Source organism: Scyliorhinus canicula, chromosome 9 (genome assembly GCF_902713615.1).
Source record: "Scyliorhinus canicula chromosome 9, sScyCan1.1, whole genome shotgun sequence".
Lineage (NCBI taxonomy): Eukaryota > Metazoa > Chordata > Chondrichthyes > Carcharhiniformes > Scyliorhinidae > Scyliorhinus > Scyliorhinus canicula.
In genome coordinates, this window is record NC_052154.1 from 100,818,927 (window position 1) to 100,840,896 (window position 21,970).

Consider the following 21,970-nt stretch of genomic DNA (forward strand, 5'->3'; position numbering starts at 1 on the left):
ACATGCATCAGTTATTTCTTTATTTATTGCCTGCCCCACCATATCGTTACTATTTGGTGGCCGATAGGAGTAGTCTATCAGTGACTTTTTCGCCTTACTATTCCTGATTTCCACCCAAATGGATTCAACCTTATCCTCCATAGCACCGATGTCATCCCTTACTATTGCCCGGATGTCATCCTTAAATAACAGAGCAACACCACCTCCCTTACCATCCACTCTGTCCTTCCGAATAGTTTGATACCCTCGGATATTTAACTCCCAGTCGTGACCATCCTTTAACCATGTTTCAGTAATGGCCACTAAATCATAGTCATTTACGATGATTTGTGCCATCAACTCATTTACTTTATTCCGAATACTACGAGCATTCAGGTAAAGTACACTTATGTTGGTTTTTTTACCTCTGTTTTGAATCTTAACATCTCCAGTTTTATTCCTTTTGTTATTACTGGGCCTATTCACTGAGCTCCCCTCAGTCACTGTACCTTGTACTGTCGCCCTTTTAGATTTTTGACTATGTCTTCTCTGCCTTGCACTTTTCCCCTTACTTCCTTTTGCTTCTGTCCCTGTTTTACTACCTTCCAACTTCCTGCATCGGTTCCCATCCCCCTGCCACATTAGTTTAAACCCTCCCCAACAGCTCTAGAAAACCCCCCCCTAGGGCATCAGTTCCAGTCCTGCCCAGGTGCAGACCGTCCGGTTTGTACTTGTCCCACCTCCCCCAGAACTGGTCCCAATGCCCCAGGAATTTGAATCCCTCCCTCTTGCACCATCTCTCGAGCCACGCATTCATCCTATCTATCCTGACATTCCTACTCTGACTAGCTCGTGGCACTGGTAGCAATCCTGAGATTACTACCTTTGAGGTCCTACTTTTTAGTTTAACTCCTAACTCCCTGAATTCCGCTTGTAGGACCTCATCCCGTTTTTTACCTATATCGTTGGTGCCTATGTGCACCACGACAGCTGGCTGTTCACCCTCCCCCACCAGAATGTCCTGCAGCCGCTCCGAGACATCCTTGACCCTTGCACCAGGGAGGCAACATACCATCCTGGAGTCTCGATTGCGTCCACAGAACCGCCTGTCTATTCCCCTTACGATCGAGTCCCTATCACTATAGCCCTGCCATTTTTCTTCCTGCCCTGCTGTGCAGCAGAGCCAGCCACGGTGCCATGAACCTGGCTGCTGCTGCCTTCCCCTGGTGAGCCATCTCCCTCAACGGTATCCAAAGCGGTATATCTGTTTTGCAGGGAGATAACCGCAGGGGACACCTGCACTGCCTTCCTACTCTTGCTCTTTCATGAGGTCTCCATTGTTGCAGTAGTCACGTCAGCATAAAACCAGTTTTTGCTGGCTTTGATAAAGCACAATATCGCATTCTTTAACATGCACAAGTAGACAGACAGGCAACAATTAGAAGTAATGTTACATATTAAAGATGGACAGCTTGCCATCAAATCAAATGTGTTTGAGTTTAACCCAAACCAATTAGGATTATATTGGGGTGTGATCAGATCGCTTAAGACAGATATGAAACAGTATAACAATAGAAGATTTTGCCGCCATTTTAGAGAGTTAAGTTAGGGCTAGGTTAGGTTAGAGAGGTTAGGTTGAGAGAGAGAGAGAGAGAAAGAGTTTTAGGATAGTTTTTGTTGGTAGGTTAGAAGCATCTATACTTTGATCTGAACTATTCACTGTCTCTCTGTATTCATATTTCATTTTCAGACTTTGACTTTTAAAAGTTATGTTTTGAGCTGTTTATCTAAGAAGATAATTCCTGTGATTCTTTGAAAGCTTCAAATTGTCTACGAATTGCCTTTTAAATGACTTTCAAGTTGTAATCAATAGAAGACAAATAAAACAATTCTTACTTGCACCTGACAAGTTTTAACTTGAATTTCTACTGAGTTCCAGTAATCGCAAGTGCAGCTGGTAACCTTGAATTGATGGTTTCAAAATCCCTCAACTGACACAGTCGAAATCCTTCAGTCTAAATCCTACAGAGGCGATCTGGTCGCTCTGGTCGTTCATGGCCTTCTACAGCTCCCTGATCATTGCCTCCTGTGTTTGCAGTCAGCGCTCCGTCTTTTCCAGCACCGCTTGAAGGGTGATCAGCATCTCTGACACCGCCGTTTTCACCGTCGCCATCATTTCTAGATTTGTGGCATCCTGAGCACTTGGAGCTTCTGTGTTAGGAGATCCCTTCATTCATTTATCCGGGGGGGGGGGGTGTCCTGGCTGCCAATCCCTTTTGGGTGTGGCCAAATCCTCGTCGCCCAAGTTTTCGTCATTGCCTCAAATCTTCCTCCCTTGATTCTCCTTTGCTGATTGTGCCATCCTTTCGGCTCCTCAGATAGTTGCCTGGCATGCCTCATTCGTTGTGGTGGTGTTGGAAGAAGGTGTTTTTTTTCTACCCGTGTTTAACGATCTAGTTTTGGGCTAAAACTGCCGAATTTCAGGTTTCCAGGAGATGAGCCACCTTTCGTGCATCCACTCGGCACATCACCATCACTGGAAGTTGAGGCATTAGCAGTCAAAGACCGTTTAATTTCAATGGAATCTTTATCTTACCTGGTTTACGGTATCTTGTGCCATTAAAATGGGAACGTGTCCTTCACTTGTATGGAGCTGGACTTCGACTCTGAGCCCTGGGGATGTGCTGTCTGCCTGGTAATTGCCAGGTGGGTGAGACAGTAATTGGGCACTGAATGGAACTCTTATGCTTATTGCCACACTGAGGAAGCTACAGCCCATAAATTGCTTAATATTTTCAATTCCGTGTGACACTTAGAATATTGTATTAATGTTGTTTAAATGCTTACCATTGGTCCTGCCAGAGAACATGACATCAACTGTGATGAACACCTGGAAAACTTCAGTAACCTTCAATAACATCTCTAGGCCATAGTCGGTGTCCATTTGAATATAGCTGGAAGAGCGTCTGTAAATTCTGATATTCGCTGAAAAAATAAAAATAATTTTATAAGAGATAAGTACATGTATATGTCTCCTGCAGCACAGTTCAAGCGTGGTATGAAACTGGTGGAAGAATGTGTCCTTCCTAGGATTTGGCTGGAACATTGCGCAGCTAAGTGCGCAATTAATTTTACATCACAGGAATTGGAGAAGTGAGTGAAGAGTAATCAGAAATTCAGGTCAACTATGTTGTCATTTTCATATACATAATGGCAAAAATGTTTCTGATTAATTTTTATATTGCTCATAAATGAAAGTAAAATAGAATTATCCTGCATTCATCCTGTAGCTATTACTCTACTTGCTTGTCATTTTATCTTTCTGCCTGCCACCTTTGTCCCTTGTTCTGAATGACACTCAGATTTTCTCATTTGGCCATCTTTGTTTATTTCCAACTTCTGTGGCAACCGTTAAAGCAGTGGTTCCCAACCGGGGTCCACATGGACCCTGGGGTCCATGTAACATTACTGGGGGTCCACACAAAAAAAATACCGAATTGGGGGTCCACGGTGATATTTTAGTGGTCCATAGAGCAATTCTACTTCAGAACAATTGTTATTACTGAGAATCAAGTAGAAGAAAAAAATGTTTGTTTTCATGATGAATATTCACCTTTCTCTCTCTCTCTCTCTCGCACTGACAAAGGTCAAAGAGAGATTATAATCTATCTAATTTACCTTGAGGGCTGAAGAGGCTCAGAACCAAAAAGGTGCATTGGCTGTGTTTATTTTTGTGGTACTGTATTCTGAGAAAATAAAATCCATACCGGTTGACAAATGTGTTTATTGTGCTTTAATTACAGTTGTTGTTGAAGATTGCCCGGGCTATTGTCCCCTAGGAACAGCCCGGAGGACCTTTAATGACAGAAGCAGCTTATTAAATACCCACGGTTGACCTGACTCTTATGCCACGTTTCTCCTTGACAAGTTTAATGAATGATTTAACACAGTAATCACTAGAAACTGTGTATATTTGATATGAATTGGTTATTTTTAGAGTAATTTAATTCAATTTAGTCAGTAAAAAGTTTTTTTCATTACTTTTCATGTTAGAATAAGTTTGGCAACGTACGAAAATACCGCTAATCCGTTTCCAACCCTCACGGTAAGGTAGATGGACTTTAGGATTAGTTTACCACGCATACCACGCAGGGGCAGCAGGGTAGCAGAGGGGCAGCAGGGTAACAGAGGGGCAGCAGGGTAGCATGGTGGTTAGCATAAATGCTTTACAGCTCCAGGGTCCCAGGTTCGATTCCCGGCTGGGTCACTGTCTGTGTGGAGTCTGCACGTCCTCCCCCTGTGTGCGTGGGTTTCCTCCGGGTGCTCCGGTTTCCTCCCACAGTCCAAAGATGTGCGGGTTAGGTGGATTGGCCATGCTAAATTGCCCGTAGTGTCGTAATAAAAGTAAGGTTAAGGGGGGGGTTGTTGGGTTACGGGTATAGGGTGGATACGTGGGTTTGAGTAGGGTGATCATGGCTCGGCACAACATTGAGGGCCGAAGGGCCTGTTCTGTGCTGTACTGTTCTATGTTCTATATAAGAAGCTTTTTTTTCTGTGGAATGGCTATGGGGGTCCACAAAAAAAATTAAGAGGAAAAGGGATCCATGGGTTAAAAAAGGTTGAGAACCCCTGCGTTAAAGGATTATGTAGTTCAACAAAGATAAGAGTAACGTGCAAGTGAGAAATGGTGCAGGCACGATGTACCATAATAATTCTGCAATTCTGAATTATTTTAAATTTTTTAACAGTAGTCCCGGAAGATCTGTATCCTTATTCATGTTCAAGGAATATTTAAAAATCTTTTTAAAAATAAATTTAGAGTACCCAATTCATTTTTTCCAATTAAGGGGCAATTTAATGTGGCCAATCCACCTAACCTGCACATCTTTGGGTTGTGGGGGTGAAACCCACGCAGACATGGGGAGAATGTGCAAACTCCACACGGACAGTGACCCAGGGCTGGGATTCGAACTCGCGTCCTCAGCGCCGCAGTCCCAGTGCTATCCACTGTGTCACATGCCGCCCCAAAATCTTGAATGTAAACAATTTTCTTTAAATATTAGTTGAACCAAATCTTTTGACAACAGTAGATGCAATTGTAAAAAAAGATAAAACTAAGATGAAACTAAGTTTTATGTATTCCTTAGTTTTGCAATGTTATATGAATTTACATCTTAGACAAAATCAGTGAAAGTCAGGCTGCAAGTTTTCTACTTGAGCCCAAACTGAGCTGATGCAGGGCTCTGGGGGTAGGAACAAGCATCAGGGTACTTCCTGTTAATTGCCATATTTCTGCTTTCTTTTATTTTTGTTGTTCCATTTTTGATCAGCGGATGATTTATGGAGATTTTTAAAAATGTATTTATGGGATGTGGTCATCGCTGGCGAAGCTAGAGTTTATTGCCCACCCCTGGTTTCCCTTCAGAACATGGTGCTGAGCTGCCCTCTTCAACTGCTGCAATCCCTGAAGTGTAGGTACACCGATAGTGCTGTTACAGAGGGAGTTCCAGGATGCTGCTTCAGTGACAGTAAAGGGATGGTGATATATTTCCAAGTCAGGGTGGTGAGTAACGTGGAGGGAACCTCCAGGTGGTGGGGTTCCCAGGTATCTGCTACTCTAGACCTTCTGGATGGTAGCAGCTGTGGGTTTGGAAGGTGCAGTCTGAGTAACCTTGGCAAGTTAATGCAGTGCATCTTGCAGATGGTACACATGGTTGCCACTGTTCGTTGGTGGTGGAGGGTTTGAATGTTTGTCGAAGGGGGAGCAATCAAGCGGGCTGCTTTGTCCTAGATGGTGTTGAGCTTCTTGTTGGAGATGACTCACCCAGGCAAGTGGAGAGTATTCCATTACACTCCTGACTTGTGCCTTGCTTTAGGTAGACAGGCTTTGAGGGGTCAGGAGGGGCCTGGCACTTGTGGAGCTCGAATGTACTTTTCCACTTGTCAGCCCAAGCCTGGATATTGTCCATGTCTTGCTGCATTTGGACATGCACTACTTCATTATCGGAGGAGTCACGGATGGCGCTGACCTTATGATGGAAGGGAGGTCATTGATGAAGTAGATGAAGATGGTTGGGCTTCAGCCACGACCCTGAGGAACTCTTCTAGTGATGACCTGGGGTTGAGATGATTGACCTCTAACCACCAAAACAATCTTCCTTTGTGTCAGGTATGATTCCAACCTGCAGAGAGTTTTCCCCGATTCCCATTGACTCTTTCTTAGCTACAGTTCCTCGATTCCATACTCAGTCAAATGCTGCCTTGATGTCAAGGGCAGTCAGTCATTCTCACCTCACCTCTGGCATTGAGCTCTTTTGTCCATGTTTGAAGCCAAGGTAGGGAGATGAGGTCAAGAGCAGAGTTGCCCTGTCAGAACCCAAACTGAGCATCTGTGAGCAGGTTATTGCTGAGTAAATATCGCTTGATAGCACTGTTGATGACCCCTTCCATCACTTTGCTGATGATGGAGAGCAGACTGATAAGGTGGTAATCGGTTGGGTTGGATTTGTCCTGTTTCTTGTGTACAGGACACACCTCGGCAATTTTCCACATTGCCAGGTCGATGCCAGTGTTGTAGCTATACTGGAACAGCTTGGCTAGGGCTGTTGCTGTTGATGGCCCACAGCGCCTCACGGATACCCAGTCCTAAGTTGCTAGGTCTGTTTGAAGTCTATCCCATTTAGCACGGTGGTAGTGCCACTCAACATGATGGAGAGTATCCCCATTGTGAAGATGGGACTTTGTCTCCACATGATGGACAGATGCATCTGCAGCTGGCAGGAGGTTGGTGAGGAATGAGGTCAAGTATGTTTTTCCCTCTTGTTTGTTCCCTCACCACCTGCTGTCATCCCAGTCTAGCAGCTATGTCCTTTAGGAGCCAGTCAGCTCGGTCTGTGGTTGTGCTATTGAGCCACTCTTGGTCATGGACTGTGAAGACCCCACTCAGAACATATTCTGTACCCTTTCCACCATCACTGCTTCTTCAAAGTGGTCTTCAACATGGAGGAGTACTGATTCATCAGCCGATGGTGGCCGAAATGTGATAATCAACAGGGTTTCTTGCCCATGTTTAACCTGAAGCCATGAGACTTCACGAGGTACAGAGTCGATGTTGAGGACTCCCAGCGCAACTCCCTCCCACCTGTATACCACTGTGCTACCACCTGTTGGATCTGTCTTGCTGGTGAGGCAAGACGCACCCAGGAATGGTGATAGTGGTGTCTGATACATTGTCTGATTCTGTCAGTGTGACTATGTCAGCCTGTTGCTTGACTAGTCTGTGAGACTGCTCTCCCACTTTCACACAGCACCCAGACATTCATAAGGTGGACTTGGCAGGGTTGACAGGGCTGGGTTTGCCATTGTCGTTTCCAGTGCCTGGATCAATGCCTGGTGGTCTGCCCGGTTTCATTCACTTTTTGTGTTTTTATTGCGGTTGAAGACAATTGAGTGGCTTTCTAGGACATTTCAGAGGGCATTTAAGAGCCAACCACGTTGCTATGGGTCTGGAGTCACCAGGTAAGGATGGCAGATTTCCTTCCTTGAAGGACATTAGTGAACCAGATGGGTTTCTACGACAATGGACAATGGTTTCATGGTTATCATTAGACTTTTAACTCTTGAATTTTATTGAGTTTAAATTCCACCACCTGCCGTAGTGGGATTTAAACCTGGGTCCCGAGATCATTATCCTGGGATTACTAGTCCAGCAACAAAACCACAGCTAGCTTTAAGGCAGCCTGTATCTTTAATTCAAGCAGAAGAAAGCACTGGCCTGTGCCTATAATTCAAACAGAAGATTCCAGTCTGTTTTAGACTGGTCGTTGCAGACTGGTCAGTGATGTCTCTGTTTGATGTTGCTGATGGCCAATCAATTGGCCTAAACGGCTGTGTTCTGCCCGGTAACAGGTGGTGATAGCATCTGATCCCACTGGAATGTTTTCAGAATCACAAGGTTCTATTTTGATTTCACTATTGATTCTGCAACCTAGTTGGAGGGATCTAATTAACTCTCTCCAAAAAGATCCAGCTCATCTTCTTCAGATGGCTAATGTGGGGGCTGATCCTCTCTCCAGCAAGTCTGGGAGTCATTCTTGAGACTGCAGAGGCCTGAAGTGAAAACTTGAGCTGAAAGCAAGATTTGATATGAAATAAAATGTATATACAGAAAGATAAAGGCCTGAATGCGAACCTCGAGCTGAAAGCCCAGTTTGATAAGAAATAAAATGCCCCTCTAGAAAGCCTGCTGCTTGCAAGTACTGCAGTTTCTAACCTGTGGGGACACTGAATGAGTGACTCTGCAAGAAAGACCACTACGAGCTGTAAACCAGAGACTTTGATCAACAAGGGTGCTGAGAGGTAATTGTGCAAAAGAACCACCATTTGAAGCAAAAACTCATCCTTTGGCCTTCATCCGGAATGTTTTTGTTACCCCTTTCCACCCCTTTGTGTTTGTCTGTCTTGTGTAGATAGAGGGTGGGCAGTTAACGGGAACAATTGGTATTAGCTTGTTATTATCCAACTGTATTTATTGCATATTTCATGAAAATTCTTGGTATGAGTAAACAGTAATTCCATTTCAACTTACAAGCCTGGTTGCTGTAATTATTGGGCAGCCAATGGCCAAAGACTTCAAGAATTTTTATAAGAATGATAGGTTAATTCACTTCTAGTTTGCGTGTGGGGCACGTGGGGCTGGAATTGACACTTGACCAGGGAGGCACAACAGAAAAAATACATGGACAGCAGAAAACAATTTAAAAATTAAGCTAGAGTTGAGGCTGTTGGTCGCTTTTATCATATCAAAGATAAAGCAATCTCTAATCAATTCCTCGTTTCATTTTCAACCACATCGCCCCTTCCACATCCCAACTGTACTTCCACCTAGGTTGCCCTGAAAAAAACACTGACAGCTGCACTTCCAAAATGCAAGGGATTTTCCAGCTACAGAGGCAGCTTGCCATTGGCCATTAGCAGGATCTTCTGGTCCCATTGATGTGTATGGCAACTCGAGTGACTTGCCCATCTTACCGTGGGGGGTGTTGCCATAAGCAGGACCTGTAGATACCAGTGGTGGGAAGGGGTGGAAAATCCCACCCCAAATGTCTAACCTCTGGTTCTCCATTTGCCACAATATTTCTTCAGCTACTGATTTGTTCAACCACTCCATCACCTGCTCTCTCTCTGTTTACTCTGGTGCAACCCCCATCTCCACCCATTTTCATGCAAGGAATGAAGGAATGAAGACTTGAATGGATATGGCAAGCAATTGATTTAGCCATTCATTGTCAAATCTGACTGAACCAGATGGTGTTCTCAACTGCTAAAATTGCTCATTATTCCAAGATTATCCTTGTATGCAAATATATATTTTAAAATTCATTTACGGGATGTGAGCGTCGCTGGTTAGGCCAGTGTTTATTACCCATCCCCAGGTGCCCTTCAGAAGGTGGTGATAAGTTGTCGTCTTGAATCGCTGCAGTCCTTAAGGAGTAGGTGCACCCACTGTTCTGTTAAGGAGGTAGTTCCAGAATGTTCCCCAGCGACAGTGACGGAATGGCAATATATTTCCAAGTCAGGGTGGTGACTGACTTGGAGGGAACTTCCAGGTGGTGGGATTCCCAGACATTTGCTGCTCTTGTCCTTGTAGTTGGTATTGGTTGTGGGTTTGGAAGGTGCTCTCCAAGGAACTTTAGTGAGTTACTGCAGTACATCTTGTAGATGGTACACACGGCTGCCAGTGTTCATCAGTGGTGGAGGGTTTGACTGTTTTTGGAAGGGGGAGCAATAAAGCGGGCTGCTTTGTCCTGGATGATGTCCAACTTCTTGAGTGTTGGAGCTGCACTCATCCAGGCAAGTGGAGAGTAATCGATTACACTCCTGCTTTGTGCCTTAAAGATTAGGGAGTCAGAAGCGGGTGACTGCAATATTGTGCAGTCACCCGCAAACATCCCCACTTCTGACCACTTCTGAATATATGGAAGGGAGGTCATTGATGAAGCATCCGAAGATGGTTGGGCCTAGGACACTACCCTTAGTGATGACTGCAGTGATGTCCTGGTGCTGAGATGATTGACATTGAACCACCTCCTTTATGCCAGGTATGACTCCAAGCAATGGAGAGTTTCCCCTGATTCTCATTGACTCCAGTTCAGCAAAGGCTCCTTGATGCTATATTTGATCAAATGCTGCCTTGATGTCGAGGACAGTCACTCTCACCTCACCTCTGGCATTCAGCTCTTTTGTCTATGTTTGAACCAAGGCTGTAATGATGTCAGGAGCCGAGTGACCCTGGCGGAACCCAAACTGAGCGTCCGTGAGCAGGTTATTGCTGAGAAAGTGCTGCTTGGTAGCACTGCTGATGACTCCTTCAATCACTTTCCTGATGATGGAGTGTGGACTGTTAGGGCGGTAATTAGCTGGGTTGGATTTGCCCTGTTTCTTGCATACAACACACCTGGGCAATTTTCCACATTGCAGGGTAGATGGCAGTGGTGCAGCCAGTTCTGGAGCATAAATCTTCAGTACTATTGCGGGATATTGTCAGGGCCCATAGCCTTTGCAGTATCCAGCGCCTTCAGCAGTTTATTGATACCATGTGGTGTGAATCATATTGGTTGAAGACTGACATCTATGATACTGGGGATCTCTGGAGGAGACCAAGGTGGATAATCAACATGGCACCTCTGGCTGAGGATTGTTGTGAATGCCTCAGCCTTGTCTTTTGCACATATACAAAGAGAACAAAGAAAAGTACAGCACAGGAGTAGGCCCTTCGGCCCTCCAAGCCTATGCTGGGCTCCTCCACCATCGAGGATGGGGATATTTATGGAGCCTCCTCCTCCAGTGAGTTGTTTAATTGTCCACAACCATTCATGGCTGGATATGGCAGGACTGCAGAGGTTAGATGTGATGTGTTTGTTGTGCAATTGCTGAGCTCTGCCTATTTCTTGCTGCTTATGCTATTTGGCACACAAGTAGTCCTGTGTTGTAGCTTCACCAGGTTGACACCTCATTTTTCGGTATGCCTGAGGCTGGAAACAAGTTGGAAAATATATCAAAAAAGTAGAGAAAAGAAGGATATGCAGGCCAGTTGACCGGACATCAGTCTTTGGGAAAATGCATTCGGCAGGATGCTCCGTCCCGCCGTGCCACATTTCTGCCTCAACCTACTGGTGGGATGCTCTGTTAAGCCGGCCGGTCAATGAGGTTTCCCACTGTGGGGCAGCCCCACACCTGCGGGAAACCCCCGGGCTGCCGGAAAAATGGGCATCCCGCCAGCAGAGAATCCAGCCCATTATTAATTATCAGTTATTAAAGAACTCCTAAAAAACAGTTGAAAAATCAGGCTATGATCAGACCAAGTCAACATGGTTTTGCAAAAAGAAAATTATGATTGACAAATTTATCACATTTTTGGCAATGCAACTAGTAGAAAAGGGGAACCAGTCCATGTAGAGTACTTGGATCTTGAAAAATAATTCAAAAGGATGCCACAAAGAGGCGAATTGGGAGTCATATATTAGTATGGATGTAAAATTAGTTAATAGACAAGAAACAGAGATTAGGGATAAACTGCATATTTTCAAGTTGGCAGGCTGTAATTAGCAGACTGCTGAAGGATCACTGCCCCATCTATTTCCAATGTATATTGAGGAGTTGGATAAAGAGTAACATATCTAAGTTCACTGACGATACAAATCTGTGGGAATTCAAGCTGTTGGAAAGACACAAAGGGGCTGGAAATAGATATAGGGAAATTAAGTGTACAGGCATTGATAACAAGGAAGGGGCAGAGCATATCAACATTAGACAGCACCAGCAAATAAGATCAGGGTTGGTTTCTCTGGCCTCCCAGCCGTGTGTTTCTTGTCAGCGGGAGGCAGCATGCATTCCCTATGGCGGGATTCTCTGTTCCTGCTGCTGAAAAATGGGAATTTCCATTGAAGTCACCCCACACTACTGGGAAACTCGCAGACACGGGGGGTGCTGCCGTTGGGTCCAGAGAATCCCGCCGCCAGCAAACAACCAGAGATTTTCAGCCCAGAGTAGGGAAAATGGTAAAGTACAGAATTAAAGGCTCTTGAGCTGATTGCACGCGGAATTCAAAATAAGATGAATAATTCATAGCACAAATAGAAATAAATTATAATTATATGGCAGTCACAAGAGAAATAGTAAAAGTGACCATGGCTGGGACCTGAACATTCAAGGGTATTTGACATTTTGGAGGGACAGGAACAAAAGAAAATGAGGTTGGATGGCTCTGTCATTAAAGGCTGAGGTCATTGTGCAGTTGTGAGAAGTGATTTTAGTTCAGAGGGTCAAAATGTATTGACCTGATTTATCTACCTGGACGTGTACCTACCTGATGTAGAAAAAGAAGAGGCTACTTGATTGAAATCTTTAAGATCCTTGGGTATTTTAACAGGATGAATTTAAAGAGGCTATTCCCTCTTGTAGCAGTATTTGGAACTGTTGAATCATATTGGGTCGTCCATTTCATACAGGTGAGGAGAATTTTTTTTTTATCTCAGAGGGTTGTGAGACTTTTGAACTCCCTTCCTCAAAAGTCAACGGAAGCAGTCTTTGAAATTTTTAAGACAGAGCTAGATGGGTAGTGAATGATCATCATGGATGGTCAAAAGGTTCTAATCTGCTGTGACCTTACTGAATGGCAGAGCAAGCACAAGGAACTGAGTGGCCTACTCCTGCTCCTAATTTACATGTTTATATGTAATTTCAATTTGAGGGTCAGAAATTTGAATCTGAAACTCATGTTTCAAACATAAATAAAGGCAATTAGAAGATTATGAAGAAAATGGGAAAATAAGTTAAAAAGGTAAGAGGGATAAATACTCAGTTTAAAAAAAAACTAATTAAATACTACACGGGGATTGGGTTTAATCTTACACAAAAACATCTTTCTAAAGTTTAATTTTAAAGGTTTAATTTAAAGGAATAATTCATGGCAGACTATGGCTTCTCTGCCTTACACTTTCCCCCTTCCTGCCTTTTGTTTCTGTCCCGGTTTTACTACCTTCCGACTTCCTGCATCGGTTCCCACCCCCCTGCAATATTAGTTTAAACACTCCCCAACCGCTCTAGGACATCAATTCCAGCCCTGCCCAGATGTAACAGGACCCAGAGAGGGCCAGGCAATCATGTGCACATGCCCATCCTGTGCCTCAATATGGGCTGTGAGACTTAATAGAGTTTCTATACCTAGAGAAGGTCAAATTTAGTTTCAGAGAGAATGAGGAGAGGTTTCATAAAATATGGTGTCTGTTTATATCTCACCTTAAGGAATTAACCTCTGTCAGCAGCTAAAATGGTTAATTAATTGTTTTCAGGTTGAAGAAGGGATTGTTAAATGTTAGTTAAATATGTGTAATATTATTTATGTTAAAAGAAAGTTTGAAAAAGCTAATAAAAATATTTATTTTTAAAAAAAAGTATATTAGTGGAGCAGTTGATTATAAGCAGGCCCAAAAAGAAGGCTCGGGAATCTCAGAGCAAGGTAAGTCAGAGGATTTGGACAGGTAGGGTTTGTGCAGTTGAGGGATGGAGACCGGAAGGGGAATGGGCAAAGTGTTCCACAGAGCAGGTGGGTTGGAAAAAGAAGGGGGACTATCGTGTGGGGGGAGGGGGGGTTGCATTCAGATGCTCAAAGGCCACTCCCGCCCCCCTCCACACACACCTCCCTCCACACCCTTCCCCCTTCCTTCCTGCCCTTTCAAAAAATATTTTCAAATTATGTCCTGCCCACTTCCACCTCACAGCATAATGGAGGAGTCAATTGGCTTGTTAACAAGTGCAATTTACCCTCAATTATTCAATTATGGCAGGTGGGCTGCTGATTTTGATGCCCAACTACCACGCCCCAACGCCCTCTCAAATGGTGAGCTCGTGAGTCGGTGGCATGTGCCTGGTTTTGTGTGCCACCCTGTGGAAAATGCACTTTATGGGCCACTTAATCGAGTCTAATAGGCAAATTAGCCTGACATCAGTCATTGGGTACATGCTGGAATTTGTTAAGGAGACAGTAGCAGGACATCTGGAAAATCATATACAATCAGGCAGAGACACAATGATTTTGTGAAAAGGTACAGATGTTTGCCAAATTTATTAGAGTTCTATGAGGATGTAACAAACTGTATGGAAAAAGGAGAGAAAGTAAATGTGGTTTATTTTGGTTTCCAAGAAGAACAGAAAAGCAGAATATTAGTTAAATGGAGGGCAGTACATTGGCCCAGTGGTCAGCACTCTGTCTCAAAGTGCCAGGGACCCGGATTAAATTCTGGCCTCGGGTGACTGTGTGTGGAGTTTCCACTTTCTCCCCGAGTCTGCGTGGGTTTCCTCCAGGTGCTTCGGTTTCCTCCCACAGTCCAAAAATACGCAGGTCAAGTGGATCGGCCACAATAAATTACTCCTTAGTGTCCGAAAAAGGTTATGTGGGGTTACTGGGCTATGGGGATAGTGTGGGGGAGTGGGTCTAGGTTGGGCGCTCTTTCAGAGGGTCGATGCAGACTTGATGAACTGAATGGCCTCCTTCTGTACTGTAGGAATTCTATTCAACGACTGCAGAATGCTGCAGTAAAAAGGTTTTGGGTGCCCTTATACATGAATTTCGAAAAGGTGTGCATGCAAGTAATTAGCAAGGCAAATGGAGTGTTGTCCTTTATTGCAAAGTGGGTAGAGTATAAATGAGGGAAAATGTTGCTTGAGCCACCGAGGTCAATTCTGAGACTACACCTGGAGTACAGTTTTGATCTCCTTACCTAAGGAGAGATATTGGAGGCCGTGCAAAGAAGGTTTAATCAGCGGAGTAAGGGATAAAGAGGTTGTTTTGTAAGGAATCGTTGAGCAGTTTTAGCCTATATTCATTGGAGTTTGGATGAATGAGAGATGATCTCGTTGAAACATATGAGATTCTGAAGGGCCATGACAGAGTAGATGGTAAGAGAATATTAGGGATGCTGGGGAATCTAGAGCTAGAGTGCACAGTTTAAAAATAAAAGATCTCCCAATTAAAATGGAGATGAGGAGGAATTTCTCCTCTGAGAAGGTAGTTAATATTTAGAATTCACTTTCACAGAGAGCAGTGGCAACACTACCACATGGAAGTTCGCCTCCAAACTACTCACCATCCTGACTTGGAAATGCATCACCATTCCTTCATTGTCACTGGGTCAAAATCCTGGAACTCCCTCCCTAATAGCATTATGGGTATACCTACACTACATGGTCTGCAGCAGTTCAAGAAGGCAGTTCACCACCACCTTCTCAAGAGCAATTAGGGATGGGCAATAAATGCTGGCCAAATAGGCAAAGCCAACATCCCTTGAATGGAGAAAGAAAATAGTGGAGCAAGCTCAAGAGCCCTTACATTCTACTCCTGCTCCTGTATCTTATTTCCCGGTTCCGTAGAATAATTATTTAGATTCAAAACATTAACACTGTTTCTCTACAGAGATGGTGCCAGACATGCTGGGTTTATCCAGCATTTTTTGTTTTCTCTCTTATTTCTTATGTTTTGATATTAACACACCTTAATACCTAGCACCAGAATGTATATGAATAAAGGTTTGATACTGCCCTCTTATCGGTACTCAGAATTAACTGTATCAGAACTGTCAAGTGAAGGCAAATGCCTGCTCACAGGGAAGTCAGAGATATAAGTTAACTTTTACATGCCTATGAGAAACAAATTATCCATCTAGCGGGAAGCTACTTGGAGGTAAACAAGAAGAATGACTGAGCACCCCAAGCTGGAGTGCGCTGTGTACTCTTCATTGAGTAAATATTTTAACAGAAAGTCCTTGTGAACCAAACATTTTTGTTCTTACCTGCCCTAAATGGTAATTTCTTGAGTTGATTATTAACTTCTATTTTTCCACCCATTGAAAATATTATTTTCATCTGTGAAATGAAAAAAAAATTAGCTGAATAAATTAGTTCAAGGCAACAATATGGCACGGTATGGAAGAGCAAGTTAAAAGAATAAGTGTACATTCAAAGAACAAAGGGCTGGATTCTCCGATTTTGAGGCTATATCCGGAGGAAGTGTCTAGTTTTAAGAAGAAAAAATGGGCAGTGCCCTGCACCAATGCTCCGCCCGGTGGGGGATAACAGCCACGCCACGTAAAACTCCCAACATTCGCGACATAAACAGCCGGAGAATTGCCAGGTCAGTGGCGAAGACCTTCTGCGGTCACGCCGTACAACATGGCACCAGCCGTGCATGGCTTCGACCTGCCAGATAGTGCCCCACTGTAACACCCTCACCACCCCCAAACCACCCCTCAGCAGTCCCCGCAGCACCTGCCAAAGTCCCCCCCCCCCCCCCCCCCGGCCAGCGGAACGGCTCACCCCCCCAGCCAACCCTGACTGTAGCAATGCTGGACACAGTCCGCAGCCACCACACGAGGTTGCCGAAAACTCAGAGCACACGTGTTCCACGCCATTGGGAACGCGGCCGAATGGGGCGCAGCATCGGGGGAGGGCCTTCTGGTCACCTGAGGCCGTCCCAATGGCGTGAGGCGTGCTCAGCAATAACGTCGTTTTAGAGGGGGCGGAGCATCTGAAAACAGGTGCCGCCCCCGATTTTGGCATCAGAAGGGATTCTCCGCCCGATCACCGATTACGATTTGGCGTCAGGCAACAGATAATCCCGCCCACAAAAACATATAAAATAGTGGGCAGCACTGTGGCACAGTGGTTAGCATTGCTGCCTCATGGCGCCGAGGTTCCAGGTTCGATCCCGGCTCTGGGTGATTGTCCGTGTGGAGTTTGCACATTCTCCCCGTGTTTGCGTAGGTTTCACCCCCGTAACCCAAAGATGTGGAGGGTAGGTGGATTGGCTGCACTAAATTGCCCCTTAATTGAAAAAAAATGAATTGGGTACTTTAAATTTATAAAAAACACATATAAAAGAGAAGTCTCTCAAGCCTGCTCCACCATACACTAAGATCATGGCTGGTCTGATTGTTGCCTTCGCTTGACTTTCTTGCCTGCCCTCCATAAGTCTTGATTCTCTTCATCATGGGTGCTCTGCCTGGAGGCAGGCCCTTGGCTCATAGATGGCTCTTTCTATATCTCCCGATCCTGTGAAATTCTTTTCATTTGCCAATAACTTCCTTCAACTTTCAACCCACCCGACATTGATATTGTCTTCCTTCCTCTTCTTCCTTGAAACCTTCCCAGCTTCCTGGGGAAAATTTCCACCTCCGCCGCCAGTAGCGGAGTTCCTGGTGAGGTGGAGAATTTGGTGGTAGTGAAGAAAACAGGATCGGCGTCAAACACCAAACTGTTTCCGATGCCCAGGCCCCCTCTGCTAACAGCGGGATCGAGATTCACGCCCCGCGCCAGCTGGAGGATGAGAATGTCTCATGAAGACCCATTTGCATCCACATGTGGGCTGGGTACCATATTTTCCAGGCCCACATGATTCTCTGGTCCGCTGGGCTCAGAATCACATGGGCAAGCGTGGTCCTGACGCGATGGACCTTGCGGTGGGCAAAGGAGGTAACTCAGGGGGTTGCTCCATAGTCCATCTGAATGCCACTCTTCCCCCCCCCCCATAAGGTGAGACCGGCCCACCCCACCCTCACCAGGCCGCACCCACAGAGACCCCAAAATAAAGGGACCCCCCCCCCCCAGAGACCCCCTAAATAAATAAAGGGTGGGGGTCGGAATTGCGCAGCGGAGGGGAGGAGGCTGAATTGTTATGCAGGGTGGGGGTGACCAGCTGTTACTGGGCCACCTGCTCAAAATGGCATCCGGATAGCAGGATTCTCCTGGCATTGGCATTGCAAGGTTCTCAAACCTTGCAATGCCATGCATAAATAAAGTGTGTCCTAACTGATTTCTCTGCCTTTTCCGAAATATGTTCAACAAATTTCTTTGTTCGTTATCTATTAGTATAATAATAATCACTTATTGTCACGAGTAGGCTTCAATGAAGTTACTGTGAAAAGTGCCTAGTCGCCACATTCCGGCGCCTGTTCGGGGAGCCTGGTACGGGAATTGAACCTGTACTGCTGCCTTGTTTTGCATTGACAAGTCAGCTATTTAGCCCAATGTGCTACACCAGCCCGTCTCCACAGCATTTCACCATTCATTACTTTTCATGTCTTGCAGATCCTTTGCATTCTTCTTCAAACCCACATTAGCAAGTTAGTTTCCTCCTTCCCTAAACTCCATGTCTCACATCTATTTGAAACACTCCAAATCATCGCTTCTCAGCCTTTTGGCTAAGATCAAGGTGAAGTATCTGCTCTGCCTTTTGGCTCAGATCTGGTTTATCTCTCTTGTGAGGACCATGAATTGGATTCAATTTGAATTTGAATTGTTTTTTGGAGCAGGCAAGGAGCTCGATTAGGTGTCTGCCCCAGTCTTTGTAACTCAGAAAAAGGAATGAGAAAAACAACACTCCAAATCAATCTCTTCATAAATCACTTTTTGAGTTGTTTATTCAGCTTTCTGGTTAACAACCGCATCATCTTATCAAATATGACTTTTCCCAGTGCTGTACTTGTTCTTATTCATTGGTGAACCTTCCATCTGCAGATATTCCACTTTGCAAATACTTGAATTTCCGCACCTTTTCTAGTTCTCTTCCTTCTATAAATACGGTGCTCCCCCAGCCCCTGTTGTGGACCAATTTCTCCAACGGGAACACATTGTTAGCTGCATGCTTCATTCGTCATGGGGGATGGGGGGGAATGGGTGGGGAATAGGGGAGTATGGGAGAGGATGGGGGGGGGGGGGGGGGCGCGGACGGCTCTGCTGGACATAGTGGGTTGCAGCACGGTATGGTGCTGGGCAGGAGCAGTGCCATGTGCATGCTCATCGGGGGGGGTGGGGATCAGGGAGCCGGTGCCAATCCACCCATGCAGCCTGGTGGAGGTTGTTGATCTTCGTACAGCACTGGGTGCTGGTCCTCCTGATAACACACCTGAACTGACGTTCACTGCCACTTCCTCACAGGCAGCACTGCCTGCCTGTGGCTGACCCTCCAAGCCCCTCAGGGAAACTGAGCATCCCGTCTGGTCTCGACTGCATCCAACAATCCGGCCTGGTCGACATCCCCGAATTGTGGAGCTGGTCTCCTCAGTGGCATGGTTGCGAGCAGTGTGAAGTTTGCTCTGTAGAATCGGCTTAAGAGCTGCGTTCCCTTGTTAGCAGGGAGTGGCAAGCGCGGTCCGGGCGAATCAGCTGACGGGACCATCATTTGTAGCGTGAAGTCCATGGGTCTCATTAAGTGGGTCAATTAACATTAAGTCGAGCGTCGGGAAGTTTGCGGCAGTTCCCACTCACTACCACACATCAAAACGTTTCCATTAAATCGCGCCCATAGTTCCTACTCAAACTCTAAACTATATTTACTCATTAATTGATCGCTTTGTTTGTCCCTCTTCCTCCCTTGAATCCAAACTCTTCATCTCCAATGTAGATTTGTGCCTTCCCACCCACTCTTTGTTATAAACTTCAACATAATCTTGGATGCATGAGCAATCAGACTATTTTTATTAAAGTGAAAACATTGCCTGCCTTCTTAGGGTGATCATTATGGGCTGTATGAAATCCTCTGGCCATTTTCCTGATAAGTAAATATCTTTGCACAGCTTTGTAAACATTGATGCCTGTCCCCATGTTTTTAATCAGTTCTATTGGCATTTAATTTATTTCAGCCATTTTTCCAATTCATATCTCTTAACATTTCAGGTCCAATAAACAGATGTCAACATGCTCCTGACATATTTTTCTTCATTCATCAACGTTTGTTAAAGAACCCGATCCTTATTCTCTAATGCGATTGTTTTCAGCCCTTTATGCTGAGTGTCACTAATCCCCATTGCTTTGGCATATAAAAGTCTGCCCTTCTAGTGAATCCAATTCTCCACTGCTCCTTTAACCATTGTTCTAATTTATTAACTTTGACAAAGTTTCTGGACTCGAAACATTAGCTCTTTTCTCTCCCTACAGTTGCTGCCAAACCTGCTGAAATTTTCCAGCATTTTCTCTTTGGTTCTCACTTATTAGTTCAGTTGGCAAGATGTCTGGTTTGTGATGTGGAGCGACACCAACAGTGTGGGTTCAATTACCCGACTGGCTAAGGTTATTCATGAAGGCCGTTCTTTCTCAACCTTGCCCCTTCTCTGAGATGTGGTGACCCTCAAGTTAAATCACCACCAGTCAGTTCTCAGAGGGGATAGCAACCCGTGGTCCTCTGGGACTGTGGCAACATTTAGATTTACTATTCTTGTTTCTTTATCTCATTATTATATGGACAAGTAAAAATCTTTCTGCATCGCCAAATACTTCCCATGCATATTTGTCTTAATTTCTGATTTATTATGAGTCCTGTTCTGCTCTGATGTCAATCAAAAGTCCTGTTATTCTGCTCTGTTGTCAATCAAAAATCTATTCAAATCAGCCATGAAGATATTCAATGACCTAGCCGCCACGCTTGCTGGGGAAGTGAATTTCAAACATTGACCACCATCTGAGGGAAGGAATTTCTTCTCATCTCCACCCTAAATGGTATACTTATTTCTTACTCTAGAATACCCCACGAATGGAAATATCAGTCACGATCTCATTAAATGGCTGAGCAGACTCGATGGGCCGAATGGCCTATTTCTGCTCCGACGTCTTATGATCTTACGGGAAATATCGTTTGAGCAGCTATCCTGTCAAGGCCCCTTAGAATCTTATCTGTTTCAGGAAATATCACCTCTCATTGTTCTGAACTCTAGTATAACTTGCTTTATCTTTCCCAATAAAACAAATTGCACCTCCCATGTGGCTGGCACTGTGGCATAGTGGTTGGCACTGCTGCCTCACAGTGCCAGGGACCCGGGTTCAATTCCAGCCTTTGGTGACTGCCTGTGTGGAGTTTGCCAAACTTCTTCAAAGCAAGTAGGTCCCTCCTTAAGTAAAGTGACCAAAACTGCACACAACACTCGTGGTCCCACCAATGCCTTGTAGTTGTAGCAACACTTTCCCAATTTTATACTCTATCTCCATTGCAATAAAGGCCAATATTCCATTCATCTTCCTAATTACCTGCTGTATCTGCATGCTGACATCTTGTGATTCCTGTGCCAGGACACCCAGACATCGCTGCAGTGCAGCATTTTGTAGTCTCTCCATTTAAAAGGTATTCTGCTTTCCTATTTTTCTGCCAAACTGGACAAACACACATTTTCTGCCAATTTTGGCCCACGCACTTCACCTCTTGCAGACCCTTTGCACACTCCTGAAAACTTGCTTTCCTACCTATCTTTGTACTATCATCAAAATTTGTTTCCCAGAGTACCATGACTTCAAAAGACACTAAAATATTTTACAAGCAAAGTTTTGAGATATCAAGGGCAGGATTCCCCGCAGCCCCGGGCCAAAATCGTGTTTGGCGCTGGGGCAGAGAATCGATCTTTAAGCGGAAATCGTAGCCTGCGCCGCTCCCGCGATTCTCCAGTCCCCGGAGAATCATTCGCACGCAGATTATGCGCCGCGGCTGGGGCAATTGACAGAGGCCACCCCAGCGATTCTCCAGGCAAAACTGGCAGTTCCCAATGGCCTGGTGCTAACCACGTATTGGCCGTTGGGAATCTCTGGTGGCCACTGTGGACTCAGTCCTGGTTGGCGGGGGGGGGGGGGGGAATGGGCGGATCAAGCACCGGGGGTGGGGGGGCCTCATGGGCGGCCAGGGCAGCGATTGGGCAGCTCGGATCCATGGGTGCATACCATCTCGGGGGGACCTATATTCTCAATGCAGTCCGCCACCGTGTGCATGCACCGACTCCCAAACGGAAGTGCGGGGACGCGTATCAGCAGCCGGAGCTGCGAGAAGCACTCCATGGCCCTGCCAGCTCCCTGCAGGTAAGAGAATAACTCTTGACTTTTTTAAGGAAAGTTAAGAGTGAAAAGCCAGCGTTTGTAGGCTGGCGTAGGGACACAGGCCCATTTTTGAAGAATCCAACCC

At 45.2% G+C, this 21,970-nt stretch overlaps 1 protein-coding gene and 1 non-coding gene across 2 annotated transcripts in view; one reads left to right on the top strand and one right to left on the bottom strand.

Annotated features, from left to right (window-relative positions):
• The window catches only part of LOC119970922 (mucin-6-like), a 415,844-nt gene that overhangs the window by 255,011 nt on the left and 138,863 nt on the right, over positions 1 to 21,970 (bottom strand). Inside the window, exons 11-12 of the mRNA XM_038806032.1 lie at positions 15,828 to 15,900; positions 2,827 to 2,964 (exon numbers count right to left, since the gene is read on the bottom strand). Coding sequence (XP_038661960.1) covers positions 2,827 to 2,964; positions 15,828 to 15,900 — 211 coding nt within the window. The remainder of the gene's footprint in view (positions 1 to 2,826; positions 2,965 to 15,827; positions 15,901 to 21,970) is intronic.
• On the top strand, positions 18,214 to 18,408 carry LOC119972044. The gene has a single exon (XR_005461976.1). It is a non-coding gene; the product is annotated as a U2 spliceosomal RNA (small nuclear RNA).